The sequence below is a fragment of the Tuber melanosporum genome, assembly GCF_000151645.1.
Source record: "Tuber melanosporum whole genome shotgun sequence assembly, scaffold_52, strain Mel28".
Lineage (NCBI taxonomy): Eukaryota > Fungi > Ascomycota > Pezizomycetes > Pezizales > Tuberaceae > Tuber > Tuber melanosporum.
In genome coordinates, this window is record NW_003299098.1 from 97,277 (window position 1) to 120,239 (window position 22,963).

At 48.8% G+C, this 22,963-nt stretch overlaps 6 protein-coding genes; 3 read left to right on the top strand and 3 right to left on the bottom strand.

The window, feature by feature from the left end:
* Positions 1-56: 56 nt before the first annotated feature.
* Positions 57-8,293, bottom strand: GSTUM_00009049001 (uncharacterized protein; the record flags this gene model as incomplete). XM_002840457.2 has 6 exons in its annotated part: positions 57-337; positions 401-540; positions 614-5,693; positions 5,744-6,842; positions 6,902-7,467; positions 7,535-8,293. 6 exons carry the CDS (start codon positions 8,291-8,293, stop codon positions 218-220), a joined length of 7,764 nt encoding a protein of 2,587 aa, XP_002840503.1. The 3' UTR covers positions 57-217.
* A 625-nt stretch (positions 8,294-8,918) lies between these two features.
* Positions 8,919-13,420, bottom strand: GSTUM_00009050001 (uncharacterized protein). XM_002840458.2 has 8 exons: positions 13,149-13,420; positions 12,598-13,049; positions 12,221-12,520; positions 11,554-12,168; positions 11,251-11,481; positions 10,906-11,106; positions 9,761-10,818; positions 8,919-9,706 (listed from the first exon to the last, which is right to left on the bottom strand). Exons 2-8 carry the CDS (start codon positions 12,910-12,912, stop codon positions 9,364-9,366), a joined length of 3,063 nt encoding a protein of 1,020 aa, XP_002840504.1. The 5' UTR covers positions 12,913-13,049; positions 13,149-13,420; the 3' UTR covers positions 8,919-9,363.
* Positions 13,421-15,361: 1,941 nt separating this feature from the next.
* Positions 15,362-16,022, top strand: GSTUM_00009051001 (uncharacterized protein). XM_002840459.2 has 1 exon: positions 15,362-16,022. Exon 1 carries the CDS (start codon positions 15,748-15,750, stop codon positions 15,985-15,987), a length of 240 nt encoding a protein of 79 aa, XP_002840505.1. The 5' UTR covers positions 15,362-15,747; the 3' UTR covers positions 15,988-16,022.
* Position 16,023: 1 nt separating this feature from the next.
* GSTUM_00009052001 (uncharacterized protein) lies at positions 16,024-17,919 on the bottom strand. XM_002840460.2 has 6 exons: positions 17,552-17,919; positions 17,364-17,439; positions 17,236-17,312; positions 16,807-17,029; positions 16,548-16,741; positions 16,024-16,489 (listed from the first exon to the last, which is right to left on the bottom strand). Exons 1-6 carry the CDS (start codon positions 17,724-17,726, stop codon positions 16,395-16,397), a joined length of 840 nt encoding a protein of 279 aa, XP_002840506.1. The 5' UTR covers positions 17,727-17,919; the 3' UTR covers positions 16,024-16,394.
* Positions 17,920-19,293: 1,374 nt separating this feature from the next.
* GSTUM_00009053001 (uncharacterized protein) lies at positions 19,294-20,988 on the top strand. XM_002840461.2 has 2 exons: positions 19,294-20,376; positions 20,428-20,988. Exons 1-2 carry the CDS (start codon positions 19,623-19,625, stop codon positions 20,775-20,777), a joined length of 1,104 nt encoding a protein of 367 aa, XP_002840507.1. The 5' UTR covers positions 19,294-19,622; the 3' UTR covers positions 20,778-20,988.
* Positions 20,989-21,359: 371 nt separating this feature from the next.
* On the top strand, positions 21,360-22,963 carry GSTUM_00009054001 (uncharacterized protein). XM_002840462.2 has 8 exons: positions 21,360-21,473; positions 21,550-21,572; positions 21,647-21,660; positions 21,723-21,776; positions 21,831-22,243; positions 22,328-22,444; positions 22,496-22,726; positions 22,790-22,963. The coding sequence occupies exons 1-8, from the start codon at positions 21,447-21,449 to the stop codon at positions 22,910-22,912; spliced, it is 1,002 nt and encodes a 333-aa protein (XP_002840508.1). The 5' UTR covers positions 21,360-21,446; the 3' UTR covers positions 22,913-22,963.

A 22,963-nucleotide genomic window follows, 5' to 3' on the forward strand; every position in this document is an offset into this window, starting at 1 on the left:
CTGGTATAGGTATGGTGGCAGTAGGTAGAGGGATGAATGGATAGGCGGTTTGTAGCGTAAACTTGAATTGCATAATTAGAGATACATACCATCAGTCGGGGTCTGTATCATGTCTATTAACCACCGGGCAACCAACTAAACACCGTAAACACAAGCTTTGATATATACAAACCACAATGAAAAGACTATAATGCATCCCCTCATGAAAGTAAACTAACTAACCACCCCTCCCCCATCTCCCCTCCCTCTCCGCCCTCCCTTTCTCCTTCCTCACCTCCCTCTTCCGCTCATGTTTTTTGATCTTCTTCGCTGCAGCTTTTTCCGGATCTGTAACAGCCTACAAAATGTCAGCCCGACCTACCACCACCACTAATCGCAAGAGAAGGAAAAGCGAATATACCAGAATCGCCCTCTTCCCCTTCCTAACCCTCCTCCTCTCGAGCGCTTCGCTCTTAACTTGACTATAGATGATAGCAAATAAAGTTGTGCCTAGTTTTTCCGCGATGGAAGATTGGAGTTCTTGGGCTGTTGGTTTGAGGTCTGCAGATCCAAACATCATCATTAGTGAGCACTTTTTTCTTTCAGTTTCCAGACCAGAGGTGGTGGGACTTACCTTTCATGAGGTGCATACCATCCACTTCTAGCACATTATATAATGGCCTTACCAGCGTCTTCGCCAGTGGTTCGAGATCTCCCTTCGGGAGGAGTTGGATTAACGCGGCAATCCACTGCATGGCAAATCTCTTCCCTAGGAGGCCCTTTTTGATGTTCCGTTCGCTACGCAAGATTGCGGAGATTCTCTGCACAAGCCATTCCAACGCCGACCTTCTTATCCTCCCCTCTTCCTGCTGGTGCTGCTCCTCCTCAACGTCGTCGAGTTCAGGATCATTCATGGGGACGGAGGATATAGCCCCCACCCCCGCGGCGTGAAAGCACCTTGTCAGGAATAGTAAATTCTTCACCACCTGAAGGCCTAATTCCTCGCTTAACTCCGGGGAATTCAGGTGTGAGGAGGCTCTGTGCGCGATGTGGACCATGGCTTCCGCCGAGAGGGTTAGTCCAGCGCCGTTGTCCAGTGGTGTTGTACTGAGAGTGGCTTTGGCGGCATACTCTGCGAAAAGGAGGCCTGTTAGGCGCGCCGCTGAGAGACGGACCCAGGCGTGCGGAAATGACAGGCAGTCGTGGATGGAAGTCCATGCGGGCGCCTGATCGGCTGAGAACGTGGTTGCTGGGAAGTGCAGTACGATTCTGGCCCATGTTTGCAGGGAAAAGTATAAATTCTCCCAGTGCGCGTCCTGGTCGGTGCTAGATGCTCGAATGATGGATTGTAGTTCCCCCATGACGAATTGGAGGTCTCTCTTTGCGGAGGTTGGAAACGCATCTAGATACAGTCCGTAGATTTGCAGCGCCGAGCGGACAAGGAGTGGTTTCTGGTCCTGGCCCAGCCAGTTCTTCATCAGCATCGTGAACGTCGAGAGGTTGTCTGCGTCGGCGCGTTCGAGAGCCTTTCTAAGCAGTGCGCCGGCCATTTCCCGACACTCTGATGAGTCGTCGTTTATCAGGCGCATGACCAGTGGGACGAAGAAGGTTCCAAGGACCTGTTGGATGAGGCTGTCGCCGACTTTTGTACACAGGAGATTGACCACTTCGAGGACGGATTGGCGGCCAGATTGGTGGACGTAGTCCAAGTTCTTGACTAAAAATGCCAATTGCTTGTTCAATCGATCCCTGCCCTGAGGGTACTCCATCAGGAACTGGAAGTACACGCCCCTTGCCAGATCCCGTACGGAGCGGGTCTGGTTTGTGACCATGATTGCAGCGACGCTATCCAGGACGTCGTACACCTCCGGGATGACAACCTTGCGGGCTAGCACCGCCTTAAGGAAATTGAAGGTGGCGCCTTGGCGGTCGGGCTCTTCCAGGTCGGACTTCACGCGGGTGAGTAGATATCCTATTGTACGTTCCTTGATCTTGACGCTCCTCCGCTCTCGCAGGACAGATGACATCAGCTTCAGACTGGCTTGTGCAAGTTCTGCATTCATCGACGGACAAGATTTGATAAAGCTTAGCGCCTGCCCCATAAACACCTCCGCACCCTCGTCAATAGAAGGAAGAGGCGTTCGAATAATTGTCGTGAGAACTCTCAACGCAGAGATCTGAACCTCCTCATACTTTGATAACAAAGCGTCCCCAATCACGGGAATAAAGTTCGCCAAATTCCTCGACGTCATTAGACCATCATGTTTCTGCAGTGTGGTCCTGAGAATATCCAGCGCGAACCTGGTAAGTTTATACATATGCGAGGAAGTAGCCACCCCCGAGGCAGCCTTTGAGGGAACCTTTAGATTGACCAAGTATCTCTGCGTCTTCGGATCAACTTCTTTCTCCCGGGCCTCGGCCGTGTCTTGTCTGTACCCCTCGTGGATAACCTCGTAGCAGAAGATGAGCGTCTTCTCAGACCCGACCTCTTTATTCCTTAGTAACCCGACTGTAATTCTCCGCAGGAGCTCGTCGATCTTTTGTGACATTCTCAGATTCATGTTCTCCTTTAGTAACGCACCAATAGGTCGAATGAGACCCCCCAAGTACGGAAGTGTAGTCACCGACGCAATAAGGTCCATAGAATCATAACTCTTACTACTCTTGACTTCCCGCATCTTGCTAATATACCCTTCCGCATCCTTTTCCATACCCGTAACGCCGAAGATATCGTCCATAATAACAGACACCATCTGACCGACGCAGTAATCCAGCGCTCCCGGGGAGTACGTCGGCGTAACAGAGACAAGAATCGAGTGCATAGTGAATGACAACACATGCAGTTGGTAGCCGCGCAAAAGAGCACCCCTCAGCTCCTTAAGCACAAACTCAAAGTACTGCGGCCCAAGCAGCGTAGTAATCTCTGTCAGCGTCTTCCGAGTCATATCCCGCGATTCTTGAGATCTACTTCGGAGGATATGGCACACGTCCGTGAGAACAGGGGGTAATCGAAGACGAAGCATATCGTCAGGCATAAGCTTCAGCAACTTCGCTATCGAAATTGCAATCGGAACTCTCAAGCTAACCGTCGACTCCTCCTTCTGATGCAGATACTCGCTCAATGGCGATAGGAACCCTCCGCTAATATCCTCCGCCAAATTTCGCTGCTCCGGTAGTGACTCCGCGAGCCGATTCATGGCATTCCCCATGGGAACATCCCCACCTCCATCCTTCACCATCGCCGCAGCATTACCCTTCGCAGCCGTAGCACGGGCCAGCGAGTTCACGGTCGTGCCTATCAACCGAACGACAATCTTCTCCAACTCCGGCTTCGATTTCAGGTATCCCGTGTACCGTCTAAATAGCGCACGATACTGCGTCCACGTCAACTGCTCCGCCAGCGCTCCAATGGTGATCACCGTTTCGGAGGCAAGATTATGCGCGTCTTCCGCCTGATCGAAGACAAAATGCTCCACTAGGGGAAGGAAAAAGTGCGTGATATTCGAACTCTGGGTGTTCTCCCTCCGCGAGGTGGTGGCTAGCCTTCGCAGTGCGCGGAGCCTGCGGTGCTGCTGGATGTGCAGGATATTATTGAAGAAGTTAGCCTCCTCGTCGTCGCCGACGAGAAGCGCTTTCATGTCGCTGACTTCTTCCCAGAAACTGCATTCTTTGACTACGTGAGCTACGATGGCGACGTACTCCATCCGTACAAATTCGGATTGTTCACGAGCGCCGTTTTTCAGCGCGGGCATGAGTGTTTCTGACAGGATATTGAGGTACGCTTCCTTCTCTTCGGTTCCCGATTTCTGCCCGCAGCTCTCGGCGAAGCGCTTGAGTGCGTATGAGGAGTTCGTGCGGATCGCCAACTCTTCGTTATCGCGGATGAAAAAGAGCATGTTGAATATGAGCGGTATCCATTGCTTCGGTGAGAACTGTAGGTAGAGGTCCTCGTTGATCTTACCATATGCTCTAAGGCGTTGCTCAAAGTCTGGCTCATCGAGTCTTCTATCAGAGAAGGAGTTGAGTTGCCTGGATAATTCCGCGACTTGGACGAGCTCCTCGTCCCGTTCGGCAAATACATTGAATACGCCCGCCAACGTCTCTCTATTCTCCCTATCCTTAAAGAACCCGAATAGAGAAGACACACATCGGAAAGTATCTTCATACAACTTGCTCTCCTTCTCCACAACGCATAATGGAAGAAAGTGCAATAAAATCTTGAGGATATCGCCCTTGGCCTTAGGGCTGACCCTCCTCGATGGCTGACGCAGCAAGAACACGGAAAGCTCCACCAGGTGTGTAGTCTCCGTGTCGCCCGACACGAACGGCGCGATCTTAGAAATCGCTTCAACAGCTTGCTCAAGAACTTCTTTTCCGGGGCTCTGGTGCAAGATGTCGCCCAGATTGACTAATAGGACGTCGACATTTGGTTCTAGGAGTCTTGGTCCGACACCGCCTTCTGAGCCCGCCAGTGAGACAATCTGTTTGACCATTTTAATGATGAACAGGACGACTTCGTCTTTTACACTCTTGTTCGCGAGGCATGCTGCTATCTTGGAGAGTACTGTTTGGTTGTAGTCTTCCAGGAACATGACAGTGTCCTTAGAGTTCGCCCATGTGGAGAATAGCTGTAGTAATCCGGAAGGGCTCTGGGAGGTCTCTATCGGGAGAGCATCCAGTCGGGGATTGACCAACTCATCGAAAATAGCCGGCATATAATGTGCCCATGGAAATGTAGGACAACTGCTGAACAACGCGCCCAAACACTTAACCCCCCCTTGACGAATCGCCCGAGCAGCCTTCACCGCAACAGCATCATCCAGCCCATCTATTATATCCTCCCGTGAATCAATGGTCTTTGTAGCCATGACCAGACAATACAGAAAAGCATCAACAATCTTCTCCATAAACGGCAAAAGTGTGGACCCCAACTGGCGAATCATATCCCCAGCCATCCTTACGAAACCCATCTGCTTTCTGTTGGACACATGCGCAGTGCCGAGTGCTTCCATATGAAGGATGTACCTCTCCGGGCGCTTCTCGACGAACCGTCCAGACACCTCTGCAAGATTTCCAAGCGCAATTTCAATGAATAGCTCGCGCTCCCATTGTTGAAAGTTTACTAGGGAAGCTAGGACGACTGTCCTTCGGCATTCCATGCCCTTCTTTCCGGACGTTGCGTTCTTCCTGGATAAAATTCGCCCGTAGAGTAATCGCAGTAGGACTGGCATGAGTTTCTGCCGATGGTCATCCTGGATCATGGACTCATCCTCACCGATCTGGACAAAGTGCGTGATCTCATCGCGGAACCTCGCGTCATCGAGTAAATTTTTAAGGTTATCTTCATATGTTCGAATAGCAGGGATTCTCCAAGTAAATATGCATTCAAGGACTAGTGTCTGAACCTTCGGATCTCCAGAGGACAGGAGGGATAGAAGTGCAGAATATACTGCGTCTGATTTATATAATGATCGGGGGTTTGTAAACCTAGAGAACAATGTTAACATAGCGGATTGTTCTTTTCTCAGCCATTTAGATTGAGTTTTGGTCTCCTCTTCGTCCTCGCCGTCTTCCGTGTCCTCGAAGGTGGACCACTCAAGGAACATGGGCACCAACTTCCTGCTCCGCTTTTCCGCGATGCGCGGGACTTCCGTGAGGACCTTCAAAGCCTGCATTCGGGCTATCGAGGTAGATAGTGTCGGCGTTTTCAGGTCCTAAACAATTAACCAAAGACATGCCCAGGGGTATCACGAGATCAACGTACCTTAGCAAACTTCCTCTCCAGATCCGCTACAGCTTCAAACCCGCCCATGACACACTTCTTCGCAACCTCCTCGATCGTATTCAAATTCGAGCACTCAAAACCATTTAACGAGGCCTTCCCACCATCACTCGTTCCGCTATCGCTCGCCTCGGGTGTCTCGCACTGCCTCTCCAACCACTCAAACGCGAGCATAGCCACCACCTCCTCATCTCGTTCAGCAACCTTCGAAAGTGTAGCCGAGGCATCATCCCACACCGGCGAAAAGTGCACTGTTAACAGACCAAAGCAGAAATACGGCACAACCCTGCTCTCCCAGGACCCCTTTGCGGCGGAAGAATACTCGCCTGCTAACCTTCGGACGTAGAGCGATATATTCCTTGCGTTGGAGACCTCTAACGGCGAGTTCTCGATTATCTGTGCGGTGCTGATGACGCATGAGACTTGCTTCCGGGGACTTTTGGCAACGTGGAGGAGTTCGAGACACCGTAGTGAGTGTGAGCGTATGTCATGGGAAGAACTGGAGAGATTTGTTATCAGTTTGTCGGCCATGGAAATGAGAGCTTTGTCTGTGAGTTTCTTGGGCGTTGAGAGGGAGAAAAAGCCGACGACACCCTGGAGGAATACAGCATTGTCTGCTAATTTCGGGAATGCTACAGCCAGTGGTTCTTCCAGATTCCGCGATCTCATTGATGGATACTTAGAGGACATTGTCAGAACCTTTCCCGTCAAGGACGCGAGCTTGGTATTCTCTGGTAACGAAAATAAGCCATTGAGCAATTGTTCCAAAGCATCAGCAAGGCCACCAGGAAGCTGGTCCCCCTGGAGACTATCCGACAGCGAAAGAATAGCATTAAGATACTCCCAAATCTTCACTGCCTGGGCCCTCAAGGTATCCTGATCACCACCACCCCCAATGTTCTCGAGAAACTCCCGGATATTATTCATTGCCCCGGCCGTCACCGGGGACTTATCCCCCAGAACTGTCGCCATAGTAGTCCTATCGGTGTCCTCGGAAGGAACGAGCGATCCATTCGCACCTAGCTTCGGAATCAGATATAGCAGATTATCTTCTGCAATCGCCCACTTGGCAGTAATAAACCTAATCCCCCCAATCCTTAGCATTGCTCCCGGAATCACAAACTCGCACTCACGACATACCTCTGAAAATATGGCAACATAAAAACTCTAAACCTCTCCACCCCCGTATCCGCCAAAAGCTCGCAAAACGGCAAGAACAGCCGTCCGTCTTGAAACTCCCTGACAGAATCCATTATCCGTCCTAGCCGGGCAATCACAGCCTCCATATCAGCAGTCTGCATCACCATCGCCACGGCCTTGAGCGACTCCCACATAGTCTCTTTAACCCTCTCCCCGCTGCCGCTGCTGTCATCCGGAAGTCCCATAATGATCTGAGTGTTTGCGACTGCGACTTCGGCGGCGGTTCCCCAGTCTGAGATGCGGTTTCCTTTTCTGACGGTGAGGCATATGTAGAGGAGGCGCGCAGACATGCGAGTACTTAGTTCGTCGTTGGGATTGTTGATAGCATATACAACTCGTAGGGCTGGATAGAAGGTTTCGTCGTTGGTGTGGTGAATGAGTGATATTAAAACTCCTTCAATTATCTTGAAGCATCGACCACCGATATCTTCGCCCAATTCTTTAGCGACTTGTATTAACGACTCTAGCACTATCGGTGCTTTAGAATGTAACCCCCGATCAACGCCCTAAACCCCAATTAGCCATTCACAGCCCTATCACCCCCGCTCACTCCCGGGAGAGAGAAAAACCTACCACACACCCCTCCTTAAACAACCCCATCAACCCCTCCATATACCCAGGAACCCAAGCCCCCTCACACTCCCGAAGGTCTTCAAACACAGCTCTGGCCAAATCCCTAACCACTTCCGCCCTAACCCTCCTAACTAGAAACCCGATAGCTTCACCGGCACACCTCCTCACAAACCCCCTCCCACCACCCCAGCCAAGCATGCCCCTAACAACGCCAAACAACGGCCTGAGATCCCCCGCGAGCAACCTCGAAAGGTATTTTAGCAAATAGGCCAGCGCTCCGAACACCCACTCGACAACCTGCGCCTCTACAAAACCCTCCGCGACCAAAGCCGCCAACAACCCCACACTCTCTTTGAAGAAACCCTGAAACTCTACCCCCAGATCATGCGCGAACTGCGTGAGCAGGTCCAATAACGGCTCAAGCGCATTGACATCCCTGGTCTTGATCCCCTCAACAAGTAGGCCAAAAATCGTCTCTTTGTGATGCAAGATATGCGGCAGCGATTCCGAGAGCGGCAGCACCGGCCGAACAAACAATTCCACGAACGTAGTGGATAAATTCAAATCGATCCATTTCTCTAGCGCGCTGTGGAAGAACGACCTCTCGAATCCTTCGTCCAGGACCCGGCGGCGAACTTTTCTTACTGGGTCGATTTTGATATTTTGCAGCTTTTGGGTGAAGGATTGGAAGGTGTGGTTTTTCGTAGACTTGGTGCCGCCTTTTTTGCCGGCAGGAGGTTTCATTGATGTTCGCGTCATTATTTGTGATTTTTCCATGATCTGGTGGTCGAGTTCCTTCGTGGGAAAGTTGCTCGATGGTGGGGGAAAGATTTTTCCGAAACTCTGTTGCAGCTGTATTTTTTTTAATTTTTTTTGAGGCTCTGCCAGATATCTTGGCGGCTATGCCGTTTTTGTAGATGGAGGAAATTAGTTAGATTAATTTAGTTCTTGGCGCCCCTGCAAAACTCAACTATATAATAAATTCAGTGATGTACTAATACTCCACTCCCCACGAGCGATTAAAGATTTGGATAGGCCAACCGGCACAAGTGATTACTGTAAAAGTGCTAACCCTTGGTAAACTGCAATGAATGAATTCGTTCAAGTAAACACTGTGAATTCTAGTGATACTATCATACGAACATACCATAACCTCCCCGAACTCCTTTAACATCCGCCATACTTGTGTCGATTCCCCATCCAAATCTTCACATTTGTCATTGACCACTGCGTAGTACGGTGCAGTAAAGGTCTGGCACGCATCACTTAACACTCAATAACTTCACATCACCTCAACACCCCATAATATCTGCACATACTACACAGTGAGTGATCAGTCATGAATTAACACCATTTCGATATCCGCAAAGGTGCCGATATCAAATATTAAAACGCCGTTCGCACGCAATGTCGTTGAATTCATATCCAAGGCTACCAGAATCCCCCCACAGCTCACAGCTCACAAACCACTCGCCGACGTGAAATTATTCCAACCCCTCTCACTCCTGGATATTAAATACCAAAGCTAGTTCATCTCTATCAAGAAAGGAAAAAGAAAACATATACAGTAGAAATGGAACGCCATCCCAACTCCCACTTTCATATCATTGCTCCTAGCAAAAGACTGGGAACCTGTGCACATGCAGTGTAAAAACGCTCAAGATAAGAAGGAAACGAGGAAAATTAGCCCGGGGTAGAACCCTCTACTTGGTATGAAGGAAAAACATGGAAAACGAAAGAAACGTGACCTAGGGCAGATGGTCCGGTAAAATGTATCATAGCTATACACCAACGCCTTCGCTCGCTTTATAATGGGGTATTTCAAGCTTCTATCTCATCGTGGTCATAGTTAGTCCTGCAAGTGGAGCCTTTTCAGTAGGCACAGGTGTAGTAGCACGGGAAGTGGGTGCACTTCTATTATGCGCCATATGGCTCTTCACAAGGTGGCCTGCAGCAAGAGCTGAGCACAAGCTGAGCTCTCCAGCCAAAACCGCAGCAGCAACAATCCGTGCGAGTTTACGAGCGTTATCTCCAGGGTTTGTCTGATGGGCTCCGCGGACGCCCAAAAGGTCAAGCATGGCGCCCTGGGGCTCAAGAATAGTACCACCACCGATGGTACCAACTTCGATCGAAGGCATAGAGACCGAAATTTGGAGAGCACCTTCAGCAGTCCTATAGAAATGTTGGATATATATTGAGCAGTAAGGGATGGATGCAAAGGCTTACCTCTTCATGACAGTGATACAGTTGGAGGATTCGACGTTCTGTGCGGGATCTTGTCCAGTGGCCAAGAAGACAGCGGTGACGATGTTGGCAGCGTGAGCGTTAAAGCCACCAACACTTCCAGCCATTGCACTACCAATCAAGTTCTTCGAGATATTCAGCTCAACCAAAGCATTGACATCGCTCTTGAGGACACTCTTGACAACAGCAGCAGGGATGATAGCCTCAGCGACGACACTCTTACCGCGTCCCTCGATCCAGTTAATAGCGGCGGGCTTCTTGTCAGTGCAATAGTTTCCGGAAACAGAGACAATGAACATGTCGTCAAATCCACATTCTGTGCTCATAACGTGCAGGGCATACTCGACTCCCTTAGAAATCATGTTCATACCCATGGCGTCGCCGGTGGTAGTTCGGAACCTGATGAAAAGATAGGTTCCGGCAAGAGCAGTCTTGATAGTTTGAAGTCTAGCAAATCTAGAAGTGGAGTCGAAAGCCTTCTTGAGTCTCCTCTGTCCTTCTTCGGAATCGATCCAGTTCTTGGCAGCACCGGCTCTACGAACGCTCGGGAATTCGACAACAGGTCCTCTGGTCATCCCATCTCCAGTCAAGACGGTAACAGCCCCACCGCCGGCATTGATAGCCTTGCATCCACGGGAAGTACTGGCGACCAAAACACCCTCAGTTGTAGCCATAGGGAGATAGAAAATTTCACCATCGATGTTCAAAGGACCGGCAATACCAACTGGAAGAGGCATATAGCCAATAACGTTTTCACAGCAAGCGCCAAGAACTCTATCGTAGTCGTAATGTTCGTGGGGTAGAAGGGAGCGTTCCAAAAGGCCAGTTTTGTCCATAGTAGCAGGCGTCCTTGAAATGACAGATCGCCGAATGCGGACCGCGCGACCAGTGTCTGCAAGAGTCTTTTCCAAGGCATAGCCGGGGATCTTTCCGCGGAGAGACAATTCCACAAGCTCTGCGTCGTTGAGCTCCCTCGCGCGCTTTTCCTTGAGCATTTCCTCACATTCGACGAGCGTTCTACCAACTTCGTTCCCGGTTTCCTGTCCAATAGGCAATCCATTCTCGATGCTGTGCCGAGTTCCGGCTCCCCCACCACAAGTACAATTCACAGGGACAATCCTCTCAACCACGGAGGGTGCCATAGCCATATCGACCAATCCATTGGCTGTAGTGCTGGCTTCATATTCCCGACTATGGCCGGTCTCCTTGACACTCCACCTTGCGGCATTGAAGAGGTATCCATTAAGAACCAAGCTCATTGCAAGCGCCACAAAGATCCATTTACTCAAGACAGGGTCTTCCAAGCTCCTCAGCAAACTTTCAACTACCTTGCCCCCCATTCCCTCGGCAAAGAGGTCAGGTCCGTCAAAGGAATCGCTGGAGTCATAGCCATGGCCGCTAGTCGTTGAGGAGAAAGCTTTGGTGCTCAAGTGCCTAAGTTCGTATTCGATAGGCTTCAAAACAGTTATGACCATTGGGACCTTGTCGGAAATCATACTCTCCAATGATGCGCCAGCAAGGGTCCAGTCAACATTGACGGGCTGCTTTTCCGTAGCAATAACGGTCGAACTCGAGTTATCCCTGAAGGGAAGGGTGCATAGGTTGAAGATATTGACCAGAACGAATCCAGTGACCATCAAAACCTTAAACTTTCCAACACTTGAATCCCGAACACGGTTTCCGAACACTCCAGCATCTTCCACCTTGGCGGTGGCGTCCCCCCCATCATTCGCATCCTCGCTATCGATACGAGGCCATTCGTTGGACCTAGCCACGTTCTCGGCAACCCTCCTGCTGACGCCATCTTCCTCAAGTGCCTTACGGAGAGCCACGTGACGCTTAATTCTGTTGATCTCGAGCTTAATGACGAGGATGGCGGTGTAAAAGGTGAATAGAAGGATGCAATCGAAAGCCAAAATCCATGCAGCCAAGAAACAGAACTGTCGTAATCCACCCTGCACACCAGACGCAGCTCCAAGAGAGAGAATAATGATTTCGATTATGTAATCACGAACAATCTCAAAGCCCTTATCCCGAACAGCGGCCACGATGGCTGCCTGGATAGGCGCAGCATTTGAAGAACCAGCCTGTCTAGCCTTCTTCTGTGAAGCCTCGAGAACAGCTCTAGTCAGGATGATAGGTTTTTCGAATCCGATAGTGACAACCAAAAAGGGGAGACCTTCGGAAAGGAGAATCATGTTAATCGGAACTCCCATCTTGTGAGTTGCGATAGAGGCAAAAAGGAAGGCAAAGGTCGAAGAAAAAAGTACAGTCGTCGCCAACCAGAAGTTGGATCCCAAACGTCGCATAGACATGAACAACGACAAAAATGTCAAGTGCATGGACAAGTATCCAAGGAACACGATGGCAATATCAAGTGGCTCCGCGTTCTACGGCCCAATCAGCATATATCAAGAGCTGTGGATCCCAATCTATCCTCACCTTGACATGCTCGATAAAGCTGTTTGCGGATTCATGAATCTTCTCCGCCCAACCCCTCCCTGTGTGGTCTAGCCCAACCTGAACCCAGCGACGACGACGACCCTGATTATCATGGCCGTCGGCAGCCGGCAATTCGGCAACCGAGTCCACGAAGGTGTTAAGCTCGGAGTGGGGAATGGCATAAACGGCGGACGAGAGACCCGAGGGAAGAGCAATTGCCGAGCTGTTGGAAGGTACCAACACCGAAAACTTTGATCCTACGGGGAATGAAAGGGTCAAAAGAGCCAATTCCATAGCAGACTACGCATTGTTTAAATAATCAATCAATCAATAAAAAGGACAATTAAAGCTGGAGATTAGAAATAACAAGAACACACCTTATCTTCCATAGCCCGATTTCCAATCTCCTTCCATTTCCATTGAGTTTCCTCGCCGAGGCCAACTCGAACACTTCCATCAAGGAGTGCCCCTCTCTTTGCACATCCGAACCAATTCTTCCCACTTCTCTCGAACAAGCTATTCTCGAGAAGCGAAATATAGGTGGTTGAGGCCAAAAGAGCTATTATCACGATTGTATGAATGGGATGTATACAAGCGCTCTTGGAGAGGCCCGTAACCATGGGAGTAAAAGGGTCCCATTGTGGAGGGGGTTTCTTCGTCGTTAAGGACGGAGGGAGCAGTGGAAGCTGCATTGCGACAGTTAATGCGTTGTGCAGTGCAGGCGGTGGCGAACGAACTCAATTTCGAGGTACCAGAAGGGGGAGGAAAGGGAGGGAAAGAAGACAAGAGAGTTCGTCCGATTTTCGAGGCCCTTTCGGGGGAATCTAGGCTACGGATTATGGTACCCCTTGTCAATCCAAATTTCATGGCAACGCCTCCAATTTTTTTCCCTCGCCCCTGAAAATCCCAACGAATAAGAACAACTCACAACAACGTAACAATGACACTGGTATTATTATCCCGCTTTGGCTGGAGAAAAATTTGCTTGATCCAAAATATGGGGGAAAGTCCTATCTTTGCCCCTATTATTTTGCAGGTGTCCCGATCTTCTTGCACGAGCGGTATGACAAGTACCGGTAGCGGGTAAAGTGTGGTAATGTAGCTTTAGTACGGCACCCCGTTGAGTACAGTACCGGTAGTACGATACCGGCAGTACTGTACGAGTATCGTAGAGGGAGTGTGTGGGTGTGCGTGCAAGAGGTGAGAGGGCCGCACCGACACGGCAACAATCGTACAGTAACTATGTGTTGGACTAAACCCAGGTTTTATCTACTCGGGTAAGATACAGCAAAAACTGGCACGAGGCTGGTCTAACGGTCAGTCCCCAGGGCGTCGGGTTGGAGTCAAACCACACACCAGCAAAAAAAAAAAAAAAAAGACAACAAGATACGATAAGGGAGATACCGATACGGCAAATCAGGACAGTGAAATCAAGGGTCCGGACTGGTACAGTGGGTAAAAGGCGTAGGAGATTCCAAGTCCGCACCACATGGACAGCAATCAATTCACAGCAAAGGGCGAGAGGATAGCGGATCCATGACCCTAAAAAGGCAAACGCAGGGCCAGAAGAGAGAGAGGGTTGGAAGGGTGCCTACATGTCCTGGGGCGGCTCAACAGTTCCAGGGTCCTATGACAAAGGGAGAGGGGAAAAGAGCAATACCATACAAGCCGATACTCGACTCAACCGACCGAACGAACTTTTGGGGGGACAAAAGGCCAGTTCTATGGGAATGGAAAAGCATTGCTCCGCCACGCAGCTATCGATGATGCTGGCGCTGGGTTGGTGGTGGGTTGTACTCGTACCGAGGCAATACCGGTAGACCTTGTACTGTACGGGCGATTCTCAATTGTTGGTGAAGGTCACACGATAAAGACGGTGAGAAATAAAGAGAAACATCCTCGCACGGCACAACAGAGGAGCAGGCATTCCTTGGGGCAGCTTGGGTCTTGTGGACGCGTGTCTCTCTAGTTCACAAGCAAAATTTTTCCCCGGTGATGATTAAGACGCTCAGGACTAGCTAATCCCGGGCCCTCACCGCAGAATACCAGCAGGGTTCAACTTCTATCATGAGCAAGATAACACAACCATAAAAAGCCTTAAAAATGCTAAATAATATTATTATGATGCTTTCCTAAATGAATTAGCCACGCCTAGATGCATCTATTAACTTTTCGAGAGAGGGTCTTGGAGGCATATAGGCTGAGGCAGAGTGATGTGTGGTTCGTGTGGAAGACAACTTCTTGTAGTTCCAAACAAGGTATCATCATAATTGAGCAAGGTCTCATGCATCTCGGCAGGTTTCCTACCGAATTTACAAACCAAATTTTGATCAACGCAGAACCATGGTACTTGTACTTAGTACCCATAGTTGTTTTTTTTGGATTGTTTCCGCTTTGCTCTCCCCAATTCTCTACTGACTCTTTCTCCCCCCCTTTTTTTCTTTAGTGGAGTCTACATGGGTGCGGTCTGGGGACTAGGACCCTGATGGTATTCGACAGGTAAGATCTGTGACCGGCTGGTATGATACCGGTACTGTATTGAAAAGGTTGCCCCGGATTAGGACCCAATTATTATTCTCCTCATATAATGGAATATCAGTGATTCACCGGTATTGCAGCGAGGCGATGGCGAGTACGGCACAGTACTCGTACTGCACGTAGGATACCGGTTTATGATAATTTACAGTGCGGTACAGTACTCGAATGCTGGCGGCAACTGACAATCATAAGCGCAGGTCGCCGCATGTACTGTACGTTACATTATGGCGCAATGATAGACCCCATGGACCTCAATGACAACAACCACCCGAATAATTGTTGATAATATTATGATAACATGGGATCATGCATGTACGAGTAGATCGGTTTTTTGGAAATTATTTTGAGGGCGGTTTGATTACTCCCGACGGCATTACGACAGAGTGTTTACTGTAATACCGGCAGCCGGTAGTTTACCAAGTCTGCTGTAGGATGGACGCGAACGTTGCGACTCGAGAAGGTAGTCTACGTAGACTATCATACACTGACACTGTAGATTGGGCGCAGTGCAAATCAAAAGCAAAGAAAATATAAAAATATAAAATAAAATAAAAACACCCTCCAGGCATCTCATCGTCATCGTGATCCCAAATCCTCAACTCTCATTCATCCACAACGAAAAAAGCACACACCACCTGCAGGTCCGGGCAATTTATTTATCCATCCACCCATCCGCCCCTCCATCCACCCAACCCAACCCCATCATCCATCACTGGTACCGGTACCCTCGTCCATCCATCCATCCACACCCTTCCTACAAGTACGGGACCAAACAAAAACAACCTCACATAACCAAAGGGAAGATAAAAAAGAAAAGAAAAAAAAGAAAAATGGACCCAACATCCCGCTACGCTCCAATAGTTGAAAGAGATAAGCCACCCTAACCTACATGACTAAAGTTCGCTTAGGGATCAAAAAAAAAAAAAAATCATAGCTGACGTGGAGTGTGTGCGTGCGTGCGGCTGTCGTGCGGAGGAATACTGGGCAGAATGGAAGCACTGCTCACCGCCTTGCGACAAAGACACGCGGAGCTCAGGTCCCAGAACGACCGGAACGTGCGATTGGGCGTGGGCATGGAGAACTTGCTGAGGCCCGTGGAGGATGGCATTCGTATCGAGCGGGAGAGGGAGGCCGCCGAGCTTGCGTCGAAGAAGATGGACTTCGGCCTCAGGGCCGAGGCGGGGAAGGGCGATGAGGACGTTGGCACTGTGGGACGGAGGTCCAAATAGATACCATAATACGGTATTATTATGATGATGCATTACATAATGAGCACGCTCGGATTATGTTTATTCTGTTGGTGTCGGGAATATACGCGTTTGGGGGTATGAAAAGTATATACGTTGAGTGAAATACTTGTGTGCGGAGTTGCCGAGGCTAATCGCTCGCTCAAGTTTTGCAATGAAAATAGCACAATCCATGATACATGCCAAAAACTCCGTCCTGTCCCACTGAAAGCGTAAATAAAAAGGAAAGATATAAAAAGAGAAACAGTAAACCATCAAGATATTCTTAATAATGGGAATCGAAAAGATAAATAAAGAGCATCCACCCGCCTACCCGGCGCTGGCAGAACTCGTCGCTCAACAAGTTTGCACTTTCTTTTGGGGGGGGGGGCGTCATCACCGCTCCACGACTATTTGTTCCCGACATCTAAGACAAGCCTTCGTTCAACCTCGGTTTCCTTTCCAACCTCTTCCTCGCCCTCAAACTTCAGTCTGCATGTGCCATCTCTCTGTTCTGGATGTTAGTTTCGTCCGCATAGAGAGAGGGTCGTGGGACAGGAAACCTGCCTTAGTTCCCATCACCTCAGCTCTATAAAAGGTTGTTGTTTCCGGGTATCTTGCAAGAACTTGTTTGCCAGGTGGGTATGGTGGCAGTCCGGCGGAGTCCTTAGGGATCAGGATCAATGCATTTGCGGAAGCTTTGTATGTGGTTCCATGACCTCCAGCCTCGTCTGGCTCCGGATCCTGTACCTCATACCTAAGGGAGTGCTGTGTGAACAGTATTCCTTGGACATGGTGCAAGGGTGATTTCGGAGTTCATACTTCCGCTTATTCCCATCCCCGGCGATACCAACTATGATACACTGAATCCACATGCCCTCGGCATTTTTTTGTTTCGGCAGACGGTATGCAACTTCAGAATCTTTCTGGAGGCCATTGTGTGGGTCGGGTGCCGCGGACATGCTTCTGGCAACCTTTGTATTTCGACTGGATGGGCTATCGGCAGCACCAGCGTCGTCGATTTTGCGCTTACGCTTCTTCTCGCCTGTGGATGGAGAGCAAATTGGTAAGCGTAACTCGAGAAGATACGAAACAACCAGTACGGGGAGGCTGAGGACCGGATTGGTACGGAAAACCAGGAAAACGCCATGAGGGAAAGTATAATTAACAACACACAGCACGAGAGTGACGCAAGCTAGTAATCACAAGAGCTACGAAAGGTGAACAGTAAGAAGGATCAAAATTTCTTACCTCCTCTATCGCCGCCTTCTGTGGCAGTCCTTAGCGCTATGAGGAGATCGTTCCACTCCAAAACAGATTGTAGGGTCCTAACGTTCTGTGAGTTTTTATATAGAAGCCCTAGCGCACTCACTGCCTACAGCTGTTCTTTGTCCGCAAGCTCTTGATGCTCCGTATATAATTTTTTGAGGATTTTTAGATCCTCCAGAGATGCATCTGCAAACGAGGTTAGCAAATGGCACTGATATCGAACGAGAAAGGCCTCGGTGTATATAAATTGAGAGACCATGCGCAATATCAGAACTTTTACAGAAAATGTTGAACTGACCGCCTTCTGCATGACGTTCCTCCTCCCGTTGGGTTTCGGTTGTGAGCACTTGGACGCGCTCGGACATGCGCTGGAGCTCCTGGAGTTCTCTCACGATCTTTGTCCAGAGGTCGCGCTCCTCATGCGCATCGGCCTCTTCCTTCAGGGGGGCTCTAGGGCGATTGCGGGCTGCCATCATATCCTCGGCGATTCAAGAGGGGATTAGGGGAGAGGAGGCTGAACGAATTATAAGAGGCACTCCGATAGATGAGCTGGGTAGGGGTAGAGGGTTAGCGATGAGGTTCAAGGTATGGTATGATACTATAGTAGCGGAAGTTTTGTGGGGAGTAGGGGCAGGTGGGAGGAATGTGAACGGCGGGGTCCTGTAGGGGTCCTGCGAGGTGATGTGGGTGATGCGTGGAGGTGACGAGAGGGTAGCCGAGCGAGTGAATCTGCGACGCGCCTCGTGCCAAGCCAGGGCCCTGAGAGGCTTTGTCATGTGGGCTGGCTTCTCAATAGCCACTCGGTTGGGTAAATTACCATACCGGCAGATCAACGCAATGAGTGGCGAGCCTCAATGGGACATACTATCATAGTGGTACGAGTACAGCACCAGCCACTCCCGGATCTTCCCTCGCCCATAGCTGTACAAGGTGTTTATGATACCCAAAGACAGCAATGAATGACATTTGTATGTAGCAGCGATTTACTTGTATCCATTCAGAATTACTCATGTATCGTAACAAAAGAATAGAAATTAATCGGGAATTACAAGTACTAAGTAGGAAGCGTAATCCGGAGATACTACTAAATTCTATTAAATTTTAATTTTAATGTTAAAAACAATTATAATTATGGAAAAGCCTATGTTGATTAAAGCTCGGCCCTCGGTTTCCTGGGCAGGCAAAATGCCAAGATACTGTAAGTTGGCTATGATACCATAATACTTGTATTAAATTATTATTGTTTTTTTCTCTAGCGTCAACTTGAATTCAACCTCCATCTGAGGAATATAATATGAATTATTACCAATACTATGTCGGGTTTCGCAGCCAGCTCTGGCTTGGATGGGAAATATCATAATTGACAAGAGACTCAATTAGCTGGACTGCGTAGAAATTCAAGGTTTTTTTCATTTCCACTAGTGCACATATTTGCTGCTGGATCTTTGCTCGTGGATGTGAATACCCGTAGGGTACTGTACCGGTAGGTACTTTCCCTTTCAACCGCTTGGGGGTCAGTAGGCAAGTATCGTAATTCCTCTAATAGTGTCATCAGACTCAATGCAGCGGCCCAGACATTCTTACCTTATAGAGCTTCTCGTAATTATCGGTATCCTACATAGTACTCGTAGTCACACCTATTCAATAGTTTAGCTGTGGGTTATATAAAACTGCAAACAGCTAGGATAGATATGATAATATTATTATGGACGAGGAGCCCGGAACTATTATATTATAATAATATTATTACGATAATATTATGGTAATACTATGATATTAATAATATTATGATACTTTATTAAATTTTTATGTACCCTCTTTTTGACGGTATCCCCCATGAGGGGGGGGGGCTGGAACCAAAGAGGTCGCCGATTCCCTAGGGCCACCATTGCATGGGCACAAGGAACAATACTAGGGGGAACAATACTAAGAGGATCAATACTAGGGACTGTGTCTCACAAATGAGCATGGGTGAAGAACAATATCAACTGTTAGTATTGTTCTTGAGTGCTTTCAACCTTCAACCAACCACAATCGCCCCACCACTGCAGTAGTGCCCTATCATTCCTTAGGCTTGTCCAAAGGACAATGACTCTGGTTTCACCCGGACTCCGCGAAATACTATCACGTCGGTTCTCTGGCATTCGTGGCCCCCTGTACCCTCCCTTGCTCATTTGCATTGGGCTGCGATTGTCCCTTGGAAGAAGGTTTCGAGGATAAAGATTGGAATGAGAACATCCCTACTGAAATCACCGACCGAATAAATCCCTTCGATCCACAGCTCTTCAAAGCACACCCGTCTGCGGCGAAATATCCACTTCTCTTCTTCCCATCTTTACTTTACTCATCCTGTTACCTCAGATTCCGAGATGGAACAGATTCCAGTTTACGAGCGCCCCGGCTTCAATCCCCATAAACAAAACATCACTCTCTTCAAGCACGATGGATCCACCGTCACCGTCGGCCTTCACGAGCTGGATGCCATGTTCACTCACAGTATCAGAGTTGCCGTCGTTTTCGCCAGTCAAATTGGTGCCTGCGCCCTGCTCTCCGTGATCGTGGCAATGGTCACAAAGCGTGAAAAACGCCGTGCACTCTTCTTCCTCCACATTATCTCCCTCCTCTTGGTTGTCGTTCGGTCTGTTCTTCAGATCCTCTACTTTGTTGGCCCCTGGGCCGAGACGTACAACTATGTTGCGTACTACTACGAGGACATCCCCCTTTCCGACAAACTCATTTCAATCTGGGCCGGCATCATTCAATTGATATTGAATATATGTATCCTGCTGTCATTGATTTTGCAAGTTCGAGTCGTCTATGCAACCTCGCCGAAGCTCAACACCATCATGACTTTGGTTTCCTGCGTCATTGCGTCAATCTCTGTTGGATTCTTCTTTACAGTTATCGTACAAATTTCGGAAGCAATCCTTAATGGGGTGGGATATGATGGATGGGTGTACAAGGTTCATCGTGGCGTATTCGCTGGAGCGATCGCCTTCTTCTCGTTTATCTTCATCTTCAAATTGGCTTTCGCTATCCGACGTCGGAAGGCTCTGGGACTGCAAAGGTTCGGTCCTCTACAAGTTATTTTTATCATGGGTTGTCAGACTATGATTGTGCCTGGTAAGTCAAAATGTATCCAAAAAATATTATGCCAATAATAATGGTAAATAGCAATATTCGCAACACTAGAAAACGGGGTTGGATTCGAAGGGATGTCTTCACTCACCGCCACTCTTGCTGTTATCTCGCTCCCGCTTTCCTCTATGTGGGCCGCTGCACAAACCGACGGACCGAGCCCTCAATCAACACCTAGAGATGGATATCGTCGATTCAGCACCAGAAGGTCCGCTCTCAACCGCTCGGATCCTTCAGGTGGAAGGTCGGTGGATATGAATACGCTTGACTCAACCGGGAATGATTCGCTGGCTCTTCATGTGGACAAGACCTTTACGGTCGAGAGTAGCCCTAGTTCTCAAAGTCAAGCTGGGCCGCATAAGGAACGAGGATTTGAGTTTGCCTGAAATGACAAATGGGTCGAAAAAGGTTGAGGATGTTTTGATAGCGGATACCGATTGGTAATATTTGACTAGTTTACTGGTCCTGATTATTTGTTTTATTCTTTCTCTTTCCCATAGTTTTTTTTCCCTGCGTTCTGCTTTTTTTTTTCTCCATGAAGGCGAGTTACGTCGTTTCTGTTTTCTAAATATCAATATGATTGCTTTAGTGATGTAATTAACATTCCTGCTTCCTTAAATCCCTGGAGCGACTCTGAACAAAAAAATTTACCTTAGCTGTACGAGTGTAAGGTTACCTGCATTCCCAATCATTCCCATAATTCCCATCACGCCCGATCACTCGTAGTCGAACTTCAAGATCCCACCCCGCCAATAAGAGACATTAGTAGAATGAGAGTCTTAGGCTCCTATTTTATTATCCCCCAATAGAAGTATCTTACCTAAAACCACCCTCTATTAGCGCAGCTGGTCCCCCCACCCGTGCTTGAGGATAGGGTAATTGTCTGAAAAGGTTACCCTACCCACCGACCTCCAGGAGCGCACACAAAAATTCCTTATCCGTAGCAACCGCAGTCTTTTTCCCCCACACTTTAAATCACGAATACACCCCTCACCTTTTTTCCCTATTTAACCCAAAACTTTTTCTTCTTTGCAGATCTACGAGGATAATTCGATATGAGACCTATACTGCTTCAAGGACATGTGAGTTGTTCCCTTGGCCCGTTTAGTGGGGATTGGCGGTAGGTGGGATTATGGGGCTAACACATTCGGCATTTAGGAGCGTAGTTTGACGCAGATAAAGTATGGGTTTCCTTCCTGGGAATTGGTGTTTGGTTGCGGCGAGCATGTGCTAATGCTGTAATTTTCGGGAATAGGTATAACAAAGACGGTAGGCTTTATGCGCCATTCGCTGGAGTTCAAGTTTGAACTAATGTTGTTGCTTGCTACTAGGTGATTTACTTTTCTCCACGGCAAAGGACCACGTAGTCTGTGCCTGGTATTCCGGTATTTTAATTCCCCTTCCTGAAGCTCTCTCCGCTAGATCCTAACACCTTCTAGTAAATGGAGAACGAGTCGGTACATATAAAGGTCACGTCGGTGCTCTCTGGACTGTCGACGTCGACCCGGCCACCACCCTCCTCGCGACCGGCAGTGCGGACAATACCATCCGTATCTGGGACGTACGAACCGGAAAGCAGTTGAAAATGTGGGAATTCCCGACGGCCGTTAAGCGGGTCGAGTTCAGCGAGGATGGGACTCTGCTCCTCGCCGTGACGGAGCAGAGGATGGGCCACTTGGGTACTGTTGTTGTATTCCCGATTACGGTTGATCTGGAGGCAGAACAAGTAGATGAGCCTAATTTTACGATTACCTTCCGCGAGAGTAAAGCGACGGTTGCGGCGTGGAGTTATCTGAATAAGTACATTATTACTGGGCACGAGGATGGGAGGGTTTCGCAGTATGATGGAAAGGTATGGGTTTATTGCTTGTTGCGGCAGTGAGGGAGGCTCCCTTGGGGGGTTTTATTTTTTATGCTGATCACTGGAGTATAATAGACTGGGGAGCTCATAAGAGACGTTCAAGCTCATGAGCTGGATATGCAGATTACCGATATTCAGATGGCGCCGGATAGGACTTACTTTATTACCTGCTCTAAGGATAAGACTGCTAAGGTATATCTCACTTCTCTCACGGCATTTCTATACACATACTGATAGCCACAGATCCTGGATGTCAACGAGCTTAAGGTTATGAAAACTTATGTTACCGACACCCCCTTGAATACCGCAGCCCTTACTCCAAAGAAAGACTTTGTCATCCTCGGTGGTGGTCAGGAAGCCCGTGATGTCACCACTACCTCTCAGCGACAGGGCAAATTTGAAGCGAGGTTCTACCACAAGATCTTCGAGGATGAGATCGGTCGTGTCAAGGGTCATTTCGGTCCTCTTAACACTGTACGCTACCCCCCCCTCGGCATTTCCTAACACTGCAAGCGGGTGCTAACGTTTGTCCTCTAGATTGCTGTCCACCCTCAAGGGGTTGGCTACGCCTCCGGTGGAGAAGACGGTTACGTTCGTGTACATCACTTTGATAAGCCATACTTTGACTTTGCGTATGAGGTCGAGAAAATGAAGGGTTAGGTTGGGCAGTGCTTGGTAGACGAAATTGAAAATTTCCTTTTTTCAAGAAAA